Source organism: Indicator indicator, chromosome 1, assembly GCF_027791375.1.
Source record: "Indicator indicator isolate 239-I01 chromosome 1, UM_Iind_1.1, whole genome shotgun sequence".
In the NCBI taxonomy this organism is placed as follows: domain Eukaryota; kingdom Metazoa; phylum Chordata; class Aves; order Piciformes; family Indicatoridae; genus Indicator; species Indicator indicator.
The window spans coordinates 126,988,193-127,007,391 of record NC_072010.1 but is presented as its reverse complement, the minus strand read 5'-3'; the positions used below and the strand labels follow the sequence as shown (position 1 = coordinate 127,007,391).

General features: G+C 42.0%; 1 protein-coding gene across 1 annotated transcript in view; it reads left to right on the top strand.

Moving 5' to 3' along the window:
* Positions 1 to 19,199, top strand: part of PDK3 (pyruvate dehydrogenase kinase 3) — a 47,424-nt gene that overhangs the window by 11,375 nt on the left and 16,850 nt on the right. Inside the window, exons 2-3 of the mRNA XM_054390686.1 lie at positions 2,374 to 2,515; positions 9,035 to 9,106. Coding sequence (XP_054246661.1) covers positions 2,374 to 2,515; positions 9,035 to 9,106 — 214 coding nt within the window. The remainder of the gene's footprint in view (positions 1 to 2,373; positions 2,516 to 9,034; positions 9,107 to 19,199) is intronic.

Sequence of the window (19,199 nt, the reverse complement as noted above, 5' to 3'; positions counted from 1 at the left end):
TTGTTGCCCTTCTCTGCACACACTCCAGCCCCTCAATGTCCTTCCAATAGTGAGAGGCCCAGAACTGAACGCAGTACGTGAGGTATGACCTCACCAATGCTGACTTACATTCAGTTGACTATCAACGAATATCCCCAGGTCCCTCTCCAAGTTGCAGCTTTGCAACCATGCATCCCAAGTCTGTAACTTACAATAGGGGGGTTGTGAACCAAGTGCAGGACTCTTTAGGATTAAATGTTAACCTGGCCTTTATTTAAATGACACAAACACAGCATGAATGCACAAGTTATGAAGAAATCTGTTAGGTTATTAAAGGTTTAGCATTTTAACTGAAGCATATCCAGTATTGGGAGGAAGTTGAATCTAAAAGTTTGAAATAGTATTTGCTGGTAGGTTAGCTGCTTTTAATTGAAATGTTTTACTTACTTATATTTTTCTTACTTAATTGGAAATCATTTTACTTAAAAAAATGTAGATGAGAAGCACTAGTAAAGAAGGCAAGACAAAAAAGGCAGGAGAGGAAGTGAGTCTCTTCTGCCAGAACTGCTTTCCAGTCTAGTAGCTTTTGTCATCTGCCTTGCACAAACCCAGAAGCTATCTGTGAAGGGCCCCCATAGCCTTTCACAGGCTCCCGCAGGCTGTGGGTTCTTGGTTCCTTATTCTCAGTCTGGGCTATCTTTCCTTTAGTTTTTTATTGCCTTGAAAATAACTAAGCTTGTTCTCAGTCACTCTTGAGAAGAAGCAGTTATCCCTTTGTTCCTGAGGGTTTTTCCATCCATGAAGGTGTAGAGGAGCTTGTTGAAGAGTCTTTCTTGCTGTCCAGCCTCAGTCTTCCTAAAGATCTGCTATATACAGTGACATGTGAACAAACAAGTGTCTGTCCTCTATTGTAGGTGAATTGGTATCTAACTTAATTGAAGGACTGAACCCTGCAATCATTACTGTGCTTCCCAGGAGACAACAATGGAATGTCTTATTTCCTTTGTCTAATTTTGACAGGATGTGTATATTTGTAATTGAAGATGTAAAAATGCAAGTAAGTAGAACAGGTCTAAATGTTTGCTGAAAGAGCAATTACAGAATTGCTGACACTAATAGAATTTAATGATCCACTGATTGATGATATCTAAATGAGAGGGGGGGAAAAAAATAAAAGGGAAGCCCTCATCCTTCTTCCATAATCCCCAAGCCTGTGTTGTGGTTTGGAAATGAATCCATCAGTGAATGTTACCTATGCAAAGGAGGTGAAAACTCTGCTGTTCAGCTGATTATAATGGGACCATCTTAAAAAGTGTCACCTTGATTGTGCTGGTTGCATTGTACTTGAGTTTCTCAAATTGCAAATCTCAGTGATTATGTGCCCAGCAGTGCTTTAACACTCTCTAGTTTGCTTGAACATAATTTATAGCTCTTGTATTATGCCTTCACTCATAAATTTTGTGGGCTGCTTTAGCGGTTATCGTCACAAAAGGCATTTGCTGTCTTTCCAGACAAAAGCAGATTTCTGGATGTTCATTACAAGTAAACCATGTTTTTTTTTTTAATTTATTTTTTAAAATTTAATTTACCTGGACTCTAGAAATTGGTTGTGGTGAGAAGTTCCCCTTCTTGTGTTGCAAAATACACAAGTGTATGTCAAGTCAAGTCTGATCTTCCATCTGAACTACTTGGGCAAGAGTCTCAATATATTATACTTTGAATTATTTTACTTATTTCCAGTTAATATAAAGTCTTCGGTATTTCATGATTTTTATTTATAGGAGAAGATTTTTTTTTTTTAATATAGGATTTTTATTTATAGGTAAGAGTATGATGTTGGAGAGGGACAGTTTGCAAAGGCCTGTAGTGATAGGATGAGGGGCAGTGGTTTGAAATTTGAGAAGAGGGGATTTAGATTGAATGTTAAGAGCATGTTCTTTGCCTTGAGGGTGGCGGAACACAGGAACAGGTTGCCAAGGGAGATAGTTGAGGCCTCATGCTTAGAGATACTCAAGGTCAGCTCAAAAAGGCTCTGGCAACCTGATCTAGTGGAAGATGTCTGTGCTGACTGCAGGGGAGTTGAACTAGGTGACCTTTGGAGATCGCTTCCAACCCAAACCATTCTATGAGAGGATGTGAAATGAGGAAGAATGTGAGATAGTAGAGGTTAAGCTCTAGGAAAATAAAAGTATAATGTGTGTCTTGGGAATGAGAGCAAAATGAAGATGGGTGCTGAAAGAAATTATTTTAAAACTTTTTATTTCCACAGGTGATTTTTATTTTTAATTGTTGGGGGGTTTTAGTTTGTTTGAATTTTTGTTTTAAAATCATCTAGCACTGAGAGCCTAAAATTTCATCTGCTGCAGTGGACTTAGGCTTTTTTCCTTCCAACAGGTCGTGACAATGCATGTGAGAAGACTTCGTACATGTTTCTGCGGAAGGAACTTCCTGTGCGACTAGCTAACACCATGAGAGAAGTTAATTTGTTGCCTGAAAATTTACTGAACAGGCCTTCGGTTGGTCTAGTACAGAGCTGGTAAGTTGTAGAGGGTGTATTGAAAAATGAATGTAAAACAAACACTATGTGTTGATTTACTTGCAGTTCTGCTTGAATTGTCTTGTACTGAAGTCTGTTTTCATAAACTCGTATAATGCTTTAGAGTAGAAGAGACCTTAAAGATCATCTAGATCCAACCCCCTTGCAATGGGCAGGAACACCTTCCACTAGATCAGGTTGCTCAAGGCCTCATCCAGCCAGGCCTTGAACACCCCCAAGTTGGGGGCATTGTAGTGGAAAGTGTCTCTGCCCATGGTAGGGGGCTTGGAACTAGATGATCCTTGAGGTCTGTTCCAACCCTGACAATTCTATCATTCTGTGCCCTCCCTGGATGACCTGTTCCAGTGTCTCACCACCCTCACTGGAAAGAATTTCTTCCTAATATTTGGTGTAAATTTCACCTCTTCAAGGTTCAATCCATTCCCTTTCATCCTACCACTACAAGCCCTTGTAACAAGTCCCTCCCCAGCTTTCTTGTAGGCCCCCCTTCATGTACCCTAAGGTCTGCCTTGAATTGTTTATAATCTGTGTTTCTTGTCAAATGAAGTTTCATATTCTTCTGGCTAATGTTAATTAAATACTCTAATATGGATCTTGGAGATAAGAATTTGTAACTTAGTCTTGTCAGTTAATAAAAGCATATCCTTACCTCCCAGATAATTAGAACCAGTCAATAACTTTCATGAGCAAGCTTTTTATATACTGGATTGAATTATTGAAATAGCTGTTCTTTCTCCTTTGTCAAAAATACTGAGATAAAATTTAAACATTGACTGTTCTCATTGCTAAATCTTTGAAAACATAACCTACTACTCAGTGATGGTTATGGAAGGGGACAAAAATCATCCAGTGAGTAACATTCTCCATTGTAATAACTGCTGTATATCCAAAGTGATCCAAAGTCTTCTCATCTTTTCCATAGTAAATAATTTCTAGCCTACTTGCATGTTCAGTGAGGTTTGGAGAGTTCTACCTTGTACATATTAAGCTCGAAAAAGTTATTGTTCATGGGGGTATTGATTGTCTCTACCTGCAAATACTTGATCCAAAGAATTTGTGTAAAAATACCTTTACAGTATGCAAGAAATACAGCTTGTCTAACTGTAACAGCAACTAATGTTGTAGGCTTCTTTTTAAGTTCAGTTGGAGCCTCTGAGCCAAAAAATTCCGCTGTTGACTGCACATTGCTGGATTTGGTCTCATATTTATCAAAGCCTCAGACATAGAAAATATAAATTAGGATACGTGATAGTGTGTACTTTGGTTTAAATACACTTGTCTGTGTAAGGTAATAGTAGCTGTCTTGATGACCACTTCAAACATAGTGATTAAGTGCTTCAAATAAATGTAAATGTTGAGCCACACAATAACAATCACTTGGATGTTAAGTGGCAGCTTGCAAGGTTTGAAGGCTTGTGTAGTGTGTCTGATGTTACCAGAACCTGTTATAGCACACAGGAAAAAGTGGATAATGTGCAGGTGTGTTTGTTTTCTAATCTAAATGACTTGTGTAGCTGTTTCTAGTGATATGTTGGCAGATAGGTGAATGAAGGAAAGGAAATTTTTCTGTGGTGACTCCACAGCATAATTCTTCTACTCATCACAGAATGTTAGGGCTTGGAAGGCACTTCGAAAGATCATCCAGTCCAACTCCCTCTGCCAGAGCAGGAGTACCTGGGTAAATCACACAGGAATGCATCCAGGCAGGTTTGGAATGTCTCCAGAGAAGGAGACTCCACAACCTCTCTGAGCAGCCTGTTCCATTGTTTTGTCACCCTCACAATGAAAAAGGTTTTCCTTATGTTCATGTGGAAGCTCCTCTGCTCCAGCTTGCACCCAGTGCCCCTTGTCCTGTCATTGGACGTCACTGAGCAGAGCCTGGCTCTGTCCTCCTGACACTGCCCTGCACATCTTTATAAGCATGAATGAGGTCACCTTTTATTTTTAAAACTAATGCTTTTTAAAAGCATTAGCTTTAAAACTTTCAGTTCCCAGCCTATTCCATGTCAGCATGCCATAAAATACAAAAAGCAGGTTTTATTAAACTTTTAAATTAGAGTAAAGCGGCTCTGTAAATAGATGGAACTTAGCTTTGGTCGAGTAAGAAAACAAAGTGACACAGCCTGCTGTACAGCATGGATTCTTTCCTGTCAATCCTGTGTCCAGCCAGGCAGTGGCATCCTGGATTGTGTGGGTTTCCTAGTCTCTTTTATAGGTCCTTTGGGAAGCAACCTCATCTTGGCATCTCTGAGAATATGCTTTCTGCTGCAGGCAAGCCCTGCTGTCAATTCTCTCATCTATCTTCTTGGTTGTGCTGTAGGCACTTTGCTTTCCTGTACCATGCTCTTTGCACTGTGCTGCCTAACTGATTTTACAACTGGTTGCTTGGTTGCTTTCAGGAAAGGTGCCTTTTTTTTGTTTTGTTTCCTCCTTCCTTTCTGGGTTCCTTAGCCTGATGTATGCAGCAGTGAGGATAGGCAAAACAGCTGCCCTTCCCTTTGTGTTACTCAGCTATGCTTTCTTTGAATAAAGCTGGCATTCCCCTCAGTGTGAACTATGAACAGCAAAATGGTTTTGCATTTGAGTTTGTGCAAAGGTAAAATACCAGCTCTGTCCCAGCTGGAGTTCATAACTTAGTTTCTATGTGTGTTTTGCATGGAGTAGCAAGGGAGGGAATGAAGTGAATCAAAATAACAACACAGTATGTTTCAGTTATGAACTGCAGTGAATCCAAACAAATCGACAACCAATGTGCTAGGGATTAGCAACTTATTTTCAGTTCTTCAAAAGTAATGGGCAACTTCTGTTTCCAAAGAAGTGGGCCTGTTTTTTAGGCCAGCTCTGAAGAGGGCACTTTAGACAGGTAGGGTATTCAACATGTGGCAGAACTGCATAATGAATCATCACTAATGTGATGTGAAAAGGGAAAACAGTTACAGTAAAACCTTATAATGGATAAGGTCAGGGATTGTAAAATACCTAAAGTGAGTGTGAGGTGGAAGGTGTCCCTGCACATGGCAGGGGGCTGGGAACTACATAATCTTTAAGGTCCTCATCAACATAAACCGTTCTGTGAATCTATGAATATTCTACTAGACCACAACTAAGGGCCACATTTTAATCAACCCTGACCAAATTTCTCTATTTTTCTTCAATAGTTTTCCCTGGAGAAAGCTAAAAGTTTCTATTTATCTGTTTAGAAAGACCCGTTAGAGAAGTCAGCATAGTTTGGAGATTAATAATTGGTTTTCCTCTATGTTTTACATTCAGACTATGCTAACAAGATTGTGTTACCATGGAGCTGCAGTCGTAGGACCAATGTCCCAGGAAGTTAATAGACATATCCTGCTGAGATAGATGAGATCACAATACAGCATACCAGTAATGGTAGGCAACCGACCAAATCTACACAGCACAAAAGTCAGGTGTCTCCTACCTTCAGTACCAGAAATACTGATTGCTGTTTTATCCTCAGCATTGGCACAGGATTGCTGATGCTCAACACTTCTGGCAGGAGTTCTGTAGTATAAAGCACATGCTGTGTTGCTTCTCAAGTGTGGGTGGTTGTCCTGGATCTTCAGAAACAGAACTTTGAGATGACAGATGGGGTTGAACAGCTTCCTAATAACCTCCTCTGACTGACTTTGTCACAAGAGAAGCTGCCACTTCTTTCACACCACAGATTTATGGAAAAATCTTTCACATGGGAGGAAGCTGAGACAGCTGAATGTCTCCTTAGAGATAGTCAGCAAGCCATCTGGACTGTTCAACCTGAAGAAGAGAAAGCTTGGGTGGGTGAGGGGCTGGATATTATCAGTGTGTATAAATACCTAATGGAAGAGAATGAAGATGAAGAAAGCAGAGTTTCTTGAGTAGTGCTCAGTGGCAGGACAAGGGGCAATACATACAGATTGAAGCATGTGAAATTACATCTGAATGTAAGAGAAGACACTGAGAGTTGGACAAACATAACAAGAAGGTTGCCCAGAGAGACTGGAGTCTCCATCTGTGGAGATGTTCAAAATCCAGCTGAACACAGTCCTGGATAGCCTGCCCTAACTGATGCTGCTTGAGCAGGGAGGTTGGACTAGGTGATTTGGAGAGATCTCTTCCGTTCTAAAGGATTCTATGATTGTGAATTTCCTTGCAGAGCTGGCTTGGATGTTCTAGGAGGAAGAAAGGGCTATTGTTGCCTTTAGGAGAAGTGGTGTAGAAGAGCGGGCTGTGAGTCTGTTGAAAAACACGGAGGCCAAGGGAAAAAAAATCCTCCCTGCATGAACAGGGAGGATGGCAACAGAAATTGAAGTAGGAAAAGAAGGGATTTCAAACCAAGAGGAAGGTTTGAAAGGATGAGTGAGGGGAGCATAAAAAAGTAGTGAGGTGGTTGTTCACACCTACAGTATTTTGTCTTGTATATAATGTGAGAAATGCTTTGCAGTGTGGATGGCACTTGTGACAGTCCTTAGTCTGCCTCCTGGCATGTATTGTGTCTGTGCTGAAGAATCAGAAGGGTTTGGCCCACACATTGGTTTGGGTCGTGATGGCTGCTTTGGGTTTGGTGATTCACATCTACAGCAGCTTCCAGTTCAGTTTCTTTGAAGAAGTGCCAAACTGCTTTGCAAATATAACCAGTGTGGATTTTTTGAGGAATTTATTTCAAAATCATGCTGCTGGTTTAGATGTAGAAGTAAAAATGCTAATGTAGACGTAGTAATTGAGTGGCAAGAGATCAGTCTGTGTTTGAAGGATAGGACTCCCACAGGTATTTTTTGGGGTAGACTTCTTTTCTCTGTAGAATCAAATAAGTATTTTGCCTGATTGCCTTTTACCACACAAACAAACCTGTAGCTGAGGCCCCATCCTTGGAGACATTCAGTATCAGACTCGATGTGGGCCTGGGCAGCCTGATCTAGTTGGAGGTGTCCCTGCTCACTACAGGGAAGGTTGAACAAGATGGCCTTTGAGACTCTCTTCCAACCCAATGCAATCTGTGAATCTATGATGGTTGCAGGAGGGCAAAACCACACAGAGGGACAGGAGCTAGTGTTACTGTGCTGACCATGTTGAGAACGTCAGTCTCCCTGGAGAAATGGCACAGTGACCTGTGATTGCTGCAACTGAGATGGGGGTGGAGTAGCATCATGTGGTGCTGGAGGGAATCACGTAGGCAGCAGTGCTGTCTTTAGCTTTGCTGTTGCTTGAAGATGCAGGGTGAAGTTTCATAACCTGCTTAAGCTGATCTTGACATAGAACTGCTACCAAAAGAGATTTTGTTGTAATGTGAAGTTATCCAAGCTTTACTGACTGGGACCAGTCTCATAGGCAGTGACCTTGCACATAGATCACTCTGTTGAGCTGCTCTAATGGGTTGCTGCTGCTGGATGGTGTTTTGCTTTATGGTTATCTTTTCTCTCTTGTACTAGCTTTAGCAGGTTCAACTCTTCTGTGAGTTTTCATGTCAGAGAATGATCAAAACCCCCAACCTTCTCTTTCTGTTTTGGCAGAGAGTTAGAGCTGTTGGTATTGATGTTATCATAGTGTAAGTGGCAGTGTTTAACCAGGTATAAAGGGAGGGTGAAAGAGAGAGGAATGGTTGCTCCTGGTAACCTTGAAACCCTACCTTTTACATGTCTGATTGATACCTTGCCTGATTTGTTTTGAGAAATAAGTCCCAAGTCTGTAATTTTTACATTTATACTTTTAAATGTACCTGTTTCAGTGGGTGATAGCTGGTCCCCAGGCTTAGTGATGTGAGGTGGTGCCATTTATACTGGTATTGGGCTAGTTTCCTGCAGGTTGGGCTGGCCACATTCATGTACTTTGGGCCCTGTGTAGTACTTCTGTGCCTCTGAGCCTCAGTATCTCATCTGTGCTGAATGTCTGAACTAGAGACAAGTGTGTTGTGCAAGAGTGGTGGTGTTAGGAAACCAAGGGTTGTGTTGCATGTCCTGAGGTACAACATGAGGAGATGGAGGAGTGTGTGAAGGGGTGTACTCTTCTGGAGTACTCTAGCAGGACCAACTTGGTGCAGTCTTACAGCACAGCTTTTGGGGAGTGTATCCTGGAGCTTTATTTTGGAAAGAGGATTGGGTCACTCTGAGGAATGTGGGAGCAGAGCAATGTGTACAAAGTGCATGACCAGAAACCAAATACAAAGGATGAATTAAGTTACCTGAAATTGCAGACCTACCTGAAGAGAGATTTTGTTCCTCTTAACTTCAGCTTGATTTATATAGCAGTATTCCTGAATTGTGGACTCATAAAAACTACTTTTGAATTGTGGCTCATAAAAACTACTTTTGAACTCAATATAACATATTGCAGTTGCTTTCTTTCCCTTTTTTGTTGTGTCCCACTTCATTTTGGCTTTTGCAGAGAACCGTGTACTACGTTTCTGCTGTTACAGATGATGTTGTAGTCTTAAGATTAAAAAAATAATAAAAAATAATGTAGATTTAAGTATTTTAACTCTTCCTTTATAATTTTTGCTTCTTTCAGGTACATGCAGAGTTTTCTTGAGCTTTTAGAATATGAAAATAAAAGTCCCGAGGATCCTCATGTTCTGGATGAGTGAGTAATTTGTTTTCTTGTGATGGTTCATTTGAAAATAATCTTTCATGAAACAAATGTTGTTGGTTTGCTTTTGCTTGTTTGTTTTGTTTGGATTTGGGTTTTTTTTTGACTATAGGATAACTGTGGTCTTATTCATGAGGTAGAATTTGTGCAGTAAAGGCCAAAATTGTAATCTGGAGCAGAATATAGGAATCTCTAAGTGCTTTTGAACAATGTATTTTGCATTTTTACAGTCTGATAGTTTAAGAAATGGCATGAAATGCCTCCTTAAAGGCTGTATTGATAAGACAGCATGCATGTGAGAGTATACTTCTATCTCAAACACCTAGAGCTTAGTACTCTGTTGTATATACTGTATATTAACATTAAATATTTTTATTCTTTTCATTTTGAGAACATTCAGTGTGTCAGTTGCTGTTTTTATCTAAAAGCTCTTTTGATGGACTTGGGTTATTGCTGTTCACCAACCTCACTGAATATGCTCTGAAAAGCAAGTGTAGTCAATTTTCTTTATCAACAAATCATATTAAAGTTGTCATTAGAATGTTTCCTTGAAGTTTGCATGCATAAAACAGAAAAACCGCACAGGAGAGAACAACAAATGCACATGTGCCTATGGCATAACAAGGTGGACTCTTTCTGGATCAAAACTCAGCTGGATGGGTCTAAAGGATTGTGACCATCACAGTTAAATTCAGCTGGTGGCCAGTCACAAGTGGTGTTCCCCTGGGCTTGGTACTGGGGCCAGTTCTGTTTAATATCATTTTTAATGATTTAGATGAGGGAATCAAGGGCACCAGCTTGCAGACAACACTAAATTGAGGGGCAGTGTTGAATCTGCTTGAGGGTAGGAAGGCTCTGCAGAGATCGATGGGCTGAGGTCAACAGAATGAGGTTTAACAAGACCAAGTGCCGGGTCCTGCACTTGGGTCACAACAACCCCAAGCAATGCTAGAGGCTTGGGGCAGTGGCTGGTGGTGGAATAGGATCTGGGGGTGCTGGTGGACAGCTGAACCATCTGAGCCAGCAGTGTGCACAGGTGGCCAACAACGTAAATTAGTTGGTAAATTAGATGAACTTTTGGACTGTTTCATCTTGTGATTTTTGTGTTTAGAGCCCATTTGTCCCCCTGATGGGACAAGAATTCCTGTGAGTTTTCCTATTGCTTGACTTAGGTGAATGTTTTGAATGGGATTAAGTTACCAAAATAGAGGTGTCTGTTGACTTTGGAGATGGAATACGCTGTCCCAGACATCTCAATGAGCCTCTTAAGTGTAGCACAGGTCCTGTTAAGCCTTTAATGTCCTGAATCTGGAGGTGGACGCAAGGAGGTCATGTAGCTTCTGGTACCATCTTACGTGTGTCATTCAGGGGTCTGTATTGTGGCCAGTGCTGTCCAGTATCTTCATCAATGATACTGGCAGTGAGATTGAGCAAATGTACAGACGATACCAACCTGAGTGATGTGGTTGATAAGTCTGAAGGATGAGATGTGATCCAGGGGGACCTGGACAGGCTGGAGAGGTGGGATGAGGAGAATCTCCTGAGGTTCAGTAAGGCATAGTGCAAGGTCCTGCGCCTAGCTATCTATGCAGGATTGCAGATGATGAAATTGAGAGCAGCCCCTGCAGAAAAGGACTTGGGTGTGCTGGTGGATGAGAAGCTGGACATGAGCCTCCAGTGTGCACTTGCAGCCCAGAAGGCAAATTGCAACCTGGGCAAAAGAAGCATGGCCAGCAGATGGAGAGAGGTGATTCTACCACTTTGCTTTGGTAAGACTTCACTGGAGTACTGTGTGCAGCTGTAGGTCCCCCACCACAAGAGAGGAAAGGGCCTGCTGAAGCCGGTCCAGAGGAGGGGCACCAAGAAGATCAGAGGGCTGGAGCACCTCTTCCATGAAAACAGGCTGAAAGATTGATTCTCTGATTCTGTGAACTGTATTTAGGTAATAGGTAACTAAATTTCAGCTCTTTATGGACTTAAGAGGTTTGAGCGAAATCAAAATATATATGTATTTTTTAAAAGTTGATGAACAGTTTTGTTCCTAATTATCAAATGAATTCTCTCTCCTGCCATATGGATAACACACATCCATGATATTCACAGAATCAGAAACATTCAGGTTGGGAAAGACCCTCAGGATCACCAATGATAGCCCTACTCTATGAAGTTCACCCCTAAATCATATTCCTAAGCACCATGTCTCAAGGACATTTAAACACATCCAGGGTTAGTGACTCAACCACCTCCCTGGACAGCACATTCCAATGTCTGACCACTCTTGCTGTGAAATTTTTTTCCCTAATGTCCAGCCTAAACCTACCCACTTGTAGCTTTAGGACATTCCCTCTTGTTCTATCACTAATTCCCTGTGAGAAGAGACCAGCACCAGCCTCGCTGCAAGGTCCTTTCAGGTAGTTGTAGAGAGCAATGAGGTCTCCCTTCAGCCTCCTCTTTTCCAAACTAACCATCCCCAGCTCCTTCAGTCGCTCTTCATAAGGCTTATTTTCCAGGCCCTTCACCAGCTTTTTGTTTCATGGCAATTTGAAATACTGATTGAGATGATCAATACTAGCATAATACACCAAATATTTGATGATGAACCACATATTTACTCGATCAGTATAACTGCCTGTTAAAATCTTTTCCCATTCATCGAAATCTTACCATTATTTATTCTATGTAATGAAGTACATATAATAAAGATGTTGGGAGTATTTTGCTACCTGCTGAGGGGAAGTCCAGCTAGGGATTTTGACAATAAGTCATCTTTTATACTGAGTTTGGCCTGTGGCAAGAGATGGAAGGTATTATCTGATTAAAGAAGAAATTTTTTCTTCCTGACAGTATTGGATAGGATACCCAAGATTACAAAATCAGAGTTCAGTGCAGAGCTACAAAGACGCTGAAAGGAGTGGAACATCTCCCTTCTGAGGCAAGGCTGAGTGAGCTGGAGCTCTTTAGCTTGGAGAAGAGGAGCCTGGGGGCTGCCCTTGTTCGTGTTACAAAGATGTGCAGGGCAGTGTCTGGAGGATAGAGCCAGGCTCTGCTCAGGGATGTCCAGTGATGGGACGAGGGGCAATGGGCTCAAACTGGAGCAGAGGAGGTTCCATGTGAACATAAGGAAAAACTTTTTCCCTGTGAGGGTGCCAGAGCCCTGGAACAGGCTGTGCAGAGAGGTTGTGGAATCTCCTTTTCTGGATACATTCCAAACCCTTCTGAATGCATTCATGTGTGACCTACTCTAAGTGCCCCTGCTCTGGCAGGGGGGTTGGATTGGATGATCCTGCAAGGTCCTTTTCAGCCCCTAACATTCTGTCATTCTGTAATTTACTTCCCTGCTCTTTGCATGTTACCTGTTCCTAACTTTCTGAAGGCAGTGTTGTTTAACTGGATATTGAACTGTATTTAGCTGTTATTTTACTATTCTTTGCAAACTACCTCTTTCAAAAATGCTCTTAATTGCATCCATATTTAGCTCATAATAAACCACAGGTAAGTCTTAACAAATTTCTCTGCTCCTTCTCTTCTCTATTCCTTGTTGGTGCTGTGTAGCTCTAACCCTACTTATGGTAGGTATGGTCAGAAGAGAAACACTGGCAACTCTAGTAGTTAATGAGCTACTTTTCAGTGGAATGAAAACACACATCTGAGTTCATTTGTGTTTATATAAGACTTTTATTTTATGATTGCACACGTCATTTAGCACAGAATTCGAGCCATTATCTTTGTGGATAGTGTCCTCATGGATGCATGAATAGGAACAGTACTTCAGCCAGATGGGTTTGCTTAGAAAGGGACATGTGGAAATTCAGTCTCTGAGGTATGCCTGGGCCTGTGAACCAGAGCCTTTCTTGTCCTAGTGGTATCTGCACTCTACCTCAATGAGTACCTTGCATATAGTAACATGTGAAGAGGATTGGAGCATGCTTCCTCTCTTGGTTCCTCTCAGCTCTCTTGTTTTTGCACTCAGCATGCTGTATGCATGTTATGTGTTACATACTTTGTGTTCCAGGAAAGTCAGCCTTGCATCCCTTGGTCATTGGAGTGTCTGTCCTTGGTAGTGCCCTGTGTGGTATCAGATGCCTCCCCCCCATTTCATGGTGGTCCCCATCTCTTCTTTCTTTACCTTAATTAGTATCACAAAACATGCGACTTAATGGGATTAATGGGATTGGAAGTACTTCTGCCCCAGCATCACTCCAGCATCTTTTGTTTGAAGCTGAATGTGAGAACTTACAGATCTTTGGAAAGTGCATTGAGTGCCTCAGTGGTCTTTTTGTCAGCTGAGGTGGGCTTTTGTTTCTGTTACAGCTAGCCAAGGTTAACACAGGAGAGAACAGAAACTAAAATGGTCTTCTAAAGAGGTTTGATAGTCACAGATCTGTTTTATCACTGTTGGCAGTAATTCTTCAATTAATGCTTTCTGAAATGGTTGAATGACCTGGTCAGTTGAACATAAAATGTCCTCTTACTGTTGGTGTTGTCTCTGCTTCTCTGGGGAGCCTGCTCTGCTCTTCTCACAATTTCTGCTGTTTCTAAGGTAACATTTTTACTTATGAGTCTCAGACGATTATAGATGTTATCCATGTACTGACACAGCTATCTATAAAGCCATGCAGTGAAGGGAACTACAAACTTGATTTAGAGGAAGAACAGCCCATCATGGTCCCTAGACTGTTACACCATATGGTCTACAAAGACAGCAGAGCCAACACAGTAGAGAGGGTGAGTGGTCAGGAGTGAGTGCAGAGACTAAACTAAAGCTGATGTTTTTTGGAGTGGCCCAACTTAATCTCTGCTCTTAAGGTGTGAATTTGAGGACAAGTATGTTTGTGAGTGTTAATTTTTTTTATGACAGTTGGACAAAATCCTCAGAGGGATTGTGACTCAGTGTTTCTGTGATGAAGTTCAGAGGTGCTTTGGTTTCTTTATTGCATTGTTAACTGGCAGGCCTTATGGGGACTTACTACGACGCTGCCATATTAATGTCACTGCCAGTAGTATAGACATAACATCACAGGGTCAGGTTGCATTTCAGGTAATAAAAACATCTTTCCTCAAGCTGTGGATCAGTCGTATGGAATCCTTTCCACAGTTCTGTTAAACAGTGCAGTTGCAGGAGTGTCAAGATAGGTGTCCACCCTTGGTAGAGGGTGTAAGAAATGATGAAAGTTTCCTGTGGTGTCAATATGCCTCTGGATAAACACAGAATCACAGAAGGGTTTGGATTGGAAGGGACCTCCAAAGGACATCTAGTCCAACTCCCCTGCAGTAAACAGGGACATCCTCCACTAGATCAGGTTGCTCAGTGCCTTGTTGAGCCTCACCTTGAACACCTCCAGGAATGGGGCCTCAACTACCTCCCTGGGTAACCTGTTGTGATGTTCCCCTACCCTCATGGTAAAGAACTTGTTCCTAACGTCTAGTTTAAATCTCCTCTTATTTCAAACCATTATCCCTCCTCCTATCACTGCAGGCCTTTGCAAACAGTCCCTCTGCAGACTTCTTGTAGACCCACTTCAGGCATTGAAAGGACACTATTAGGTCTCCCTGCAGCCTTCTCTTCTCCAGGCTGAACAGCCCCTGCTCCCTCAGCCTGGCCTGTTAGCAGAGCTGCTCCAGGCCCTTGATCATTTTCATGGCCCTCCTCTGGACCTGCTCCATCAGGACCATGTTCTTACTGTCTTGAGGACTTCAGAGCTGATAACAGCATCCCAGGTGAAGTCTCACCAGAGCAGCAGAGACAGAAGTTGTTTCCAAAATTGAGTAGTTTGTGAGATGTGCTGTTCACATGCCTGTACTCCGTCCCCTGATACCTCTGAGTTTCTTTGCTGATTTTGCTCTTTGTGGCACTGTCCTGGGAGGGTGTTTGTGTGAGTGTCCTTGAACTGAGAGCAAATGAAGTAGTAAGCTGCCAGTTTTTCTGGAAATAACATACACACCAGAAACTTAGCACAAGAAATGAGTTTCCTTTCTGCAGCACCAAGATTAAAATAGTGATTCTGTTAGTAATTTAAAATAAGTAAACACTGGAGTGGATTTAAGAAGGTTCCATTTTGTTGCTTTCAAGTAATGTGCAGTGCTAGTTCAGTTAGTTTTGCACTTTGAAAGTAGCTTTGGTTTCTAATACAGAAATCATTCAGATTGTGAACTTAAACCTCTCTTTCTGGTGATTCTCAACTATCAGTTACCACTTTTATTTTTAAAAAAGAGCAACTAATCAAAAACCAAAACCAACAAAACCCAAACCCCTTACTGCATACCTGTTCCCTTTAAAAGGATTTTTTTTTCAGTCTAGTCATCACTTTCCTGCTTTTAATCTTTAAGATAATACTATCCATAAGAGACATAGCAAAAATCTCCTTTGTCTTTAGCTTTCTTATGACTTCTTTTCTTGTGCTGTGCTGAGAGATTGAAACAGAATCATCTGTACAGTCATTAGGGAGTTAAATAATATACTTGTGTTCTGAGACTTACTGTCTTTGCAGATGTCTACATGCTTGCTTAATTTAACAGCAATGGTAATGCCTTAAATACTCTTTTATTAATACAAAAGCCACTGAAGCTCACTTGACTAAAATAGGTTCTTATTAATAATTTCTTATCTGTTAAACCAGCTGCATTATTTATTCATTGTGGATTTCAAAATACAGTACAGTGAATTTTGTCACAGTCATTGCTAAATAAAATTTTCAGAGCTATCCTGGAGTAATCTCCCTCCCTCAGCTAATCTCAGGAACATTTTACAAATTCCATGATGTGATCTCTCACAGTTTGAATACAGTAAACCCTTGTATTTTCCAGGGGTAAGGGGGTGCCAAGAGATAAGTGGTAAGATTAAGAGAATGTGTTTTGATTTGTGCCCTGCTGCTTTGAAAGGTAACTGTATACTTCATGTGTATGGTCACACAGAATCACAGAATGGAAGGGGTTGGAAGAGACCTTGAATGATGGAGCCCAAACCCCCTGCGCCCAGAGCAGGATCCCCTAGAGCAGGTCGCACAGGAGCTCATCCTGGCGGGTTTTGAATGTCTCCAGAGGAGACTCTACAACCTCTCTGAGCAGCCTGTTCCAGTGTTTTGCCCCCCTCCCAGGGAAAAAGTTTTTCCTCATGTTCCTGTGGCACCTCCTCTGCTCCAACTTGCACCCATTGCCCCATGTCCTGTCATTGGACATCACTTATCAGAGCCTGGCTCTATGTTCTTGGCACTCAACCTTCATATCTTTATCACCATGAATGAGGTCACCCTTCAGGCTCCTTCTCCAAGCTAAAGAGCCCCAGTTCCCTCAGCCTTTCCTCAGCAGGGAGATGTTCCACTCCCTTCAGTATCTTTGTGGCTCTGTTCTGGACTCTCTCAAGCAGTTCCCTGAGGTCCTTCTTGACCTGAGAGGCCTGGAACTGCACACAATGTTCCAGGTGTGTTCTCACCAGGGCAAAGTAGAGTGTGAGGAGAACCTCTCTTGAACTATTAACCACAGCCCTTCTGATCCACCCCAGGATGCCATTGGCCTTCTTGGCCACAAGGACACATTGCTGGCTCATGGGCATCCTTCTGTCCACCAGGACCCTCATGCTCCTTTCCCCTATGCTTCTCTCCTACAGGTCACTCCCCAGCCTAGGCTAGTCCATGGGGTTATTCTCTCCCAGATTCAAGACTCTAGTCCTTGCTGTATTTCATTGGATTTCTTTCTGCTCAACCCTCCAGCCTGTCTAATTGTCACTGAATGACAGCACCTTCAAAAGCACTTGCTTGATGGAGGCACTAGAGTGAACACAGTTATCTTTGAAGATGGAATGGGAAGTTTGAAGACATCCTTTATTGTCTATATTTGCATTCTTAGCTTCAGCTATTATTTGTTGGTCAGCAGCAGATAAAGCTCCTAGCCCTTTGTTTGACCTTTGGCATGCTATATGTATTTAAGCACTTTGGTAGTGGGATGTCAGTGAGCAGCTTGCCCTCCTGGAGAACTTAAGCTTCAGGCTGTGTTGTGGATAGTGGAGGAATTTAAAAACAAATAGCAAATCTGAGAGCACACAGCAGTTAGAAGGGAGTGTTGGCAGCTGTCTTTTAGATAAGATTTTAAGTGTTGCTTCCCAGCTCTGTTTTTAGCTAGTGTCTTGTTGCTCTGGAAGAGAGAAGCAGCATGAGCAGTGACAGGTTCTAGTCTTGTCTCCAAAGCTAGCACCAGATCTCAGTGATTACAGATCACAAACAGTTCAAGCTATCCAGTCAGCAAGATTGATAAGTAAGAGAAGAGTCATTTTGTAGTGTGATAGCATTTAGACTGGGGAATGGGGCAGTTAAACTTCCCTTTTATTATGCAACAAAATGGTGTGGAGAGATTACTGAGCTGTTTGTTAACACACAGGCAAAAAGCGGTAGACTGAGAATGGTGAAAGAACTATGAAAAACAAATCCTGTGCTTCTTTGGAGCAAGCAATGTAGAGTGGAAGAAATTATTTTAAGTGTATCACTTCTTAAAGATGCTATGGGGTACTGTCAAATGATTGTCTTGGCTGAGTGGTTATGAAAAGGAAGGAAGCATCCTTCCTTTTTGATACAGCCCTTCTCCTGTGCTGTATCAAGAGAATTGTGACCAACAGGATGAGGGAGGGGATTCTGCCCCTCTGCTCTGCACTTGTGAGAACCCACCTGGAGTACTGCATCCAGTTCTGGTGCCCCTAGCATAAGAAAGGCATCTTACTGCTGGAAGGGGCCCAGAGGAGGGCCTCTGAGATGATCAGAGGGCTGTCCTTATGAGGACAGGCTGAGAGAGTTTGGGATGTTCAGCCTGGAGAAAAGAATTCTCTGGGGAGACCTTATAGCAACCTTCCAGGACCTGAAAGGGGTTTACAAGAAAACCCAGGAAGGGACTTTTCACAAGGGCTTGTAGTGATAGAATGAAAGGGAATGTATTGAAGCTTGAGGAGGGTGAATTTAGACTGGAGATTAGGAAGAAATTATTTCTAGTGAGGGTGGTGAGACACTGGAACAGGTTGGCCAGGGAGGCTCTGGATCCCCCCTCCCTGGAGGTGTTCAAGGCCAGGTTGGATGAGGCCTCGAGCAACCTGAGCCAGTGGAAGGTGTCCCTGCCTATGATAACTAGATGATCTTTAGGGTCCCTTCCATCCTGAACCAATCTATGAATCTACCTGAAAATAAAGGTTTAAGTGGATTTTAATATGCTTTTAGGATGAGTGAGAGGTCGTTTTATTACTTCTGGTGCTCTGAATGTTCTTTCCTCTGCTCACTGCAGTGGTATGTTGGACTAGATGACCTTTAAAGGTCCCTTCCAGCTTGGAGTATTCTGTGATTCCTTCTGTAGCTGATCTTCTGTAGCAGTCTTAGAGGATTATAGATGCTATCCATGGACTGTCAGAGCTGTCTCTAAAGCCATGCATTTATTACTTTAGATGAAAATTATATTCTATTTCTCATTAAAATAATTGATGCATTTCTTTTCATTGTTCGTTATAAAATGTACCAAGAATGTTTTGTTGTTGAAAAAAATAGCTTTAGAAAGCTGTTAATCATTAATACATGGAGGGAAAAATGATGAGTGCTTTGAAGATCATAGGTGCTGAGCTGCCTCATCAGGAGGAAGAAAAATCCTCCAGACTGCTTCAGAAGTGCTTGTTAAAAGCAGCACAAGTGTAGCGATATGGTTTAGTGGTGAACTTGGTAAAGCAGGGTTAATGCTTTCACCTGATGATCTCAAGGGTCTTTTGCAACCCGAATGATTGTGTGATTCTATGCCCTAAAACTTGCCGAGCTGCCACAAAGAGCCCATCCGAGCACCCTTGTATGCGCTCTGCCATCCAGTGGTGTAAAAGGAAACTGAGCAGCAGTCACGCTGGTGATCCTTTCCTATGCTGTTCTTTCAATTTACCGGAAGAGAGGTAGAGGAAACGCATCATAAAGCTACACTGCATGGGGTGAGTTGCTGGGAAGAAAGTGTGAGGTATAAATTATGAAGGGCAGTCAGCTTGTTTTTTCCTGAATTTTCCTTTCCAATCTCCTAGCTGCTGTTGGTTGCAGAATAGGAGTTAGGATCATAGAATCATTTAGGTTGAAAAAGACTTTCG